General features: G+C 32.7%; 1 protein-coding gene across 1 annotated transcript; it reads left to right on the top strand.

Moving 5' to 3' along the window:
* Positions 1-693: 693 nt before the first annotated feature.
* On the top strand, positions 694-3,320 carry LOC131077423 (probable inositol oxygenase). Its single transcript, XM_058014918.2, has 10 exons — positions 694-879; positions 955-1,036; positions 1,377-1,581; positions 1,669-1,728; positions 1,852-1,904; positions 2,305-2,427; positions 2,578-2,647; positions 2,734-2,812; positions 2,895-2,976; positions 3,078-3,320. The coding sequence occupies exons 1-10, from the start codon at positions 776-778 to the stop codon at positions 3,102-3,104; spliced, it is 885 nt and encodes a 294-aa protein (XP_057870901.1). The 5' UTR covers positions 694-775; the 3' UTR covers positions 3,105-3,320.
* The last annotated feature ends 652 nt before the right edge of the window (positions 3,321-3,972 follow it).

Below are 3,972 nucleotides of genomic sequence, written 5' to 3'. Positions count from 1 at the left end.
TAATTCACTTTTGATTTATAAATAAAAGTTTATTTGAATAGCTTTATTTCTCCATCTATATCTATATGTAGCTATCTCTTCCTCTTTATCTCTATCCATTACTCTCATTCTTCTAATGGCAGGAACTTGACGCTTTGCATCCTTGTTCAAGATTTGGATTTGTATTGAAAGACCTTAAACAATAATCATCTAAAGCGCCACATGTTGTTCGAGGTGGAAAACTACCTAACACTGATGTGAGTTGAGTGATTTTGAAATTGCTTGTTTGAATATAACATGTATAATCTACGTAGGCGGCTGGCTTATGAGAGAGTTGGAAGACAATACCTACACATTGTAATACTCTTTACTCACTAATTCCTCTCATTTCTCTGGTTTTTCTTTTTTTATTCCAGAAATATGCGTGGCATCCGTATTCAAAATATGCTCTGCCATGGCAACCTTATCTTATCACTAGATTTGTCCCCTCTTATCCCACGGCTGCCACAGCTAGATTCCTTCATTATCTAATTGATACGTAAACAGTCAAACTGTGATAAGTTGAATAAGTTGGAAGATAATCAAAAAAGAAGTTCAATAAAATAAGGAATGCAATGGCTTTTCAAAAAAAACGTGTGCATAATCGATCTATAAGTTACCCACGTACACCATAATGGAAGCAACCGCCAGCTTTTTTTTCACTCTCATCTTGCAATTTCTTTGCGATTGAGTTGAGCTTGAAAGTTGAACGTAACCATAGCCTTAGTAGGCAATATTTTTGTTTAGTTCAGACAAGATGGAGATGCCAATACTACCTGTGCATAGCCACCATTGCGATGAAGGAGGACAAGAGCTTGGCTTTGTGGTTCCTGAATCGAATGCATTTGGCAAAGATTTCAGGTGAACTTTTTCTTCTTTTCATGTATTTAATCGTCAGGTTTTGAAGAGATTTATAAAATGATTATTGTATTGTAGGTCTTATTATACAGAAGGTGAACGGAAGTCAGTTGTTGAAGAGACTTACCGTAAAAATCATGCCTATCAGACATTTGAATCGGTAAATACTTTTATATCAATGTTTTGGATCATACTCCATAATATATCATTAGGATGAATCAAAGAAGAGAGAAAATTAAACATCTTACTTCTATGAATCATCAATTTGTTATGCTTTTGAAAGAATTATTCATCATTCTTTAATTCAAATATGATCTGAAACATTGATATTAAAATTCTCACACAATCAAAACCTAAGAATCTCATTATATTGATATCAACGACTGCCAAAATTCCATTAATATAAGTTTTTTTTTTAAACTTTGATTGGATATGGGTAATGAAAAGCTTCTACGGAAGGAAAGCAGTGAATGTGTATGAATGATATTACATTGTTACAGGTGCAGAGAATGAGAGAAAAGCATCTGTGCTTCAATAAAGGAGAGATGGGTATCTGGGAATGCGCAGAGTTATTGAATGACATCGTGGATGAGAGTGACCCCGATCTGGATGTGCCTCAGATCGAGCACCTCCTGCAAACTGCAGAAGCCATTAGAAAAGATTATCCTGACCAAGACTGGTTTCATCTCACTGCCTTTATTCATGGTGGGTAATACTTTTCACTGCATTTTTGGTCTTGTTATTTTCTTCTAATCTTCCCTCTACTTGTGATGATTTGGAAATATAATGCAGACTTGGGCAAGGTTTTGCTTCATCCCAAATTTGGCCAGTCACCTCAATGGGCTGTGGTCGGTATGTTTTCACTCCATTTAACCTTCAAGCTTTACTGTGCATAAACTAGAATAGTTATATTGTTCTGAAATGAACTTTGGGTTACATTGTTAAAACTAATAATATCATATTTGCCTTGAGCAGGCGATACATTTCCAGTCGGATGTCCATTCGATAAATCTATTGTACATCACCAGGTACTAAATAATATCGAAATGCTCATAATTATGAGCATTGCACCAAACTATGGGATGACTTATAAAGCAATTGTGAAGAATTTCTTCATAATCATGATTTATAAATTATTTATGATCACAAAAAAAAACTTGTTTTCATATAGAAATGAAACAGTTAAATTCAAGTATGTGTGATGGTTTAATTGCGGTGGTGTTTGTCATGTTCTTAAGATTCAATTTTTATTTGGGTATTATTGTTGAGTGTATATGTTAGATTGAGGTTCCCATTTATGGCTTCAGAAACTCCAGATCAAAAGCATTTACCTCTTTCTTAAAAAACGTAAATCCAAAAAAATCATGAGATCATAAATTTTCTAAGTTGCTCTATAATAAGTTTGATTAAAGTGGACAAAACATGCAGATGTTCCTCAACAATCCGGACACTTGGGATCCCAAATACAATACTGGCACAGGAATCTATCAAGAGGGATGCGGATTTGAAAAGCTTTTTATGTCATGGGGACATGACGAGTACATGTATCAGGTAATTAATATAATAATGCTGCGGAGCACATTCCAAGCTTTGATTTGTTTAAATGGCTCAGCTGTAATCACACTAATAAATAGATCTTATTAAAAAAAAATCTGTCAGTGATTACTCTCATTAATAAGTGTTTGTCTCTTGAACTTGAAGGTGATGAAAGAAAACAAATCGACACTACCTCCACAGGCCTATTTCATAATACATTACCATTCATTCTATGGTGAGCTCTCATTCCCCCACTGTGATATGGTATGCATACATAGATTAAACATATTCATTAAATTGTGGTGGCAATGGAAATGGCAGTGATGCATCAAGAAGGTGCCTACATGCACTTCATGAATGATTTGGACCGCCAAATGCTTCCATGGTTGCAGGAGTTCAAGTATGTAAAGTTATACCTGCGTTTTATTTTGCAGCTCTAGGGCTAGAGTCTTGCGTTACTAACCAAATAATTGAATGTGCAGCAAATATGATCTTTACAGCAAAAGTACAGTTCGTACTGATGTGGAGAAATTAAAACCGTATTATCAATCTCTCATTCACAAGGTTCACTATTCGCCCAAATCAAATCAAATCAAATTGCATTTTTTTTTAAAGTTTGATGTGATGTAATCTTGTCTAAGCCCTTGTGTATTTTTTTTTGGCAGTACTTTCCAGAGAAGTTGAGGTGGTAATCAGCAGAACGTTGATATATAAAAAAGTTGGTGCACCTCCATTTTCAAAATCACTCCAGTGCTTCTCACTAAAAAGTTGTTTAAGCTTCTCCAATAATTATTGCTACCTGTATTTTAATCCTCTCTTTGTAGCCAGCAGACCCATAAGACAACATTTTATGTCATGATTTTAAAATATTATTCATTCAATAAATATTGATTTTCATTTTTCAAAACAAATTTTTTTTTTTTAATATATAGCATATCTTAAGTAATGACTAAATAAAGAACTAAGATAAATGATATATGTTAAATGCTGATTTATAAGTATGATATATGTTTTAGAATTGATGAATGACTTATGTATCACTTTTTTTTTTTAATTGTGGATTTGATCTTTCAAATGTGATACTAATCTAACACATGTACTTGATATGTGTCTATGAGTTCAATCTCAATTAAATATTGAGAACATCATTTTTAATTCAACTTGGTGTTCATGACCTTTTCTTGCATGAATACCTATTCTTGTGGTTTCTAGTTTACACATAGTAGGGATATATGCTTCCCTTCAAGGAAATTTTACTGGTTATTTTTTAAGATTCCTATACCTAAATATAGTTGTTTTTTTTTTCAAAGTTTTCAATTCCCTTTCATTTACAAGATTTTTCTTGATTGTCAGACAAAATTACCTTAAATTAGATATTTTAATTATTTATAATGAACACAAATCATGTTCATTTATATTAAAATTTGGGACATAATATTTTAATTTCTTTTAGTCTTTATGATACTTTTATATTTTAATTTATTTTCTAATATATAAGAGATAATGGCATCATTCCTGAAAACAATTGATGGTGAGGGCACCAAAAAACCTCAATTGGAG

The sequence above is a fragment of the Cryptomeria japonica genome, unplaced genomic scaffold (genome assembly GCF_030272615.1).
Source record: "Cryptomeria japonica unplaced genomic scaffold, Sugi_1.0 HiC_scaffold_489, whole genome shotgun sequence".
In the NCBI taxonomy this organism is placed as follows: domain Eukaryota; kingdom Viridiplantae; phylum Streptophyta; class Pinopsida; order Cupressales; family Cupressaceae; genus Cryptomeria; species Cryptomeria japonica.
This window is presented reverse-complemented; position numbering and strand designations above follow the sequence as displayed.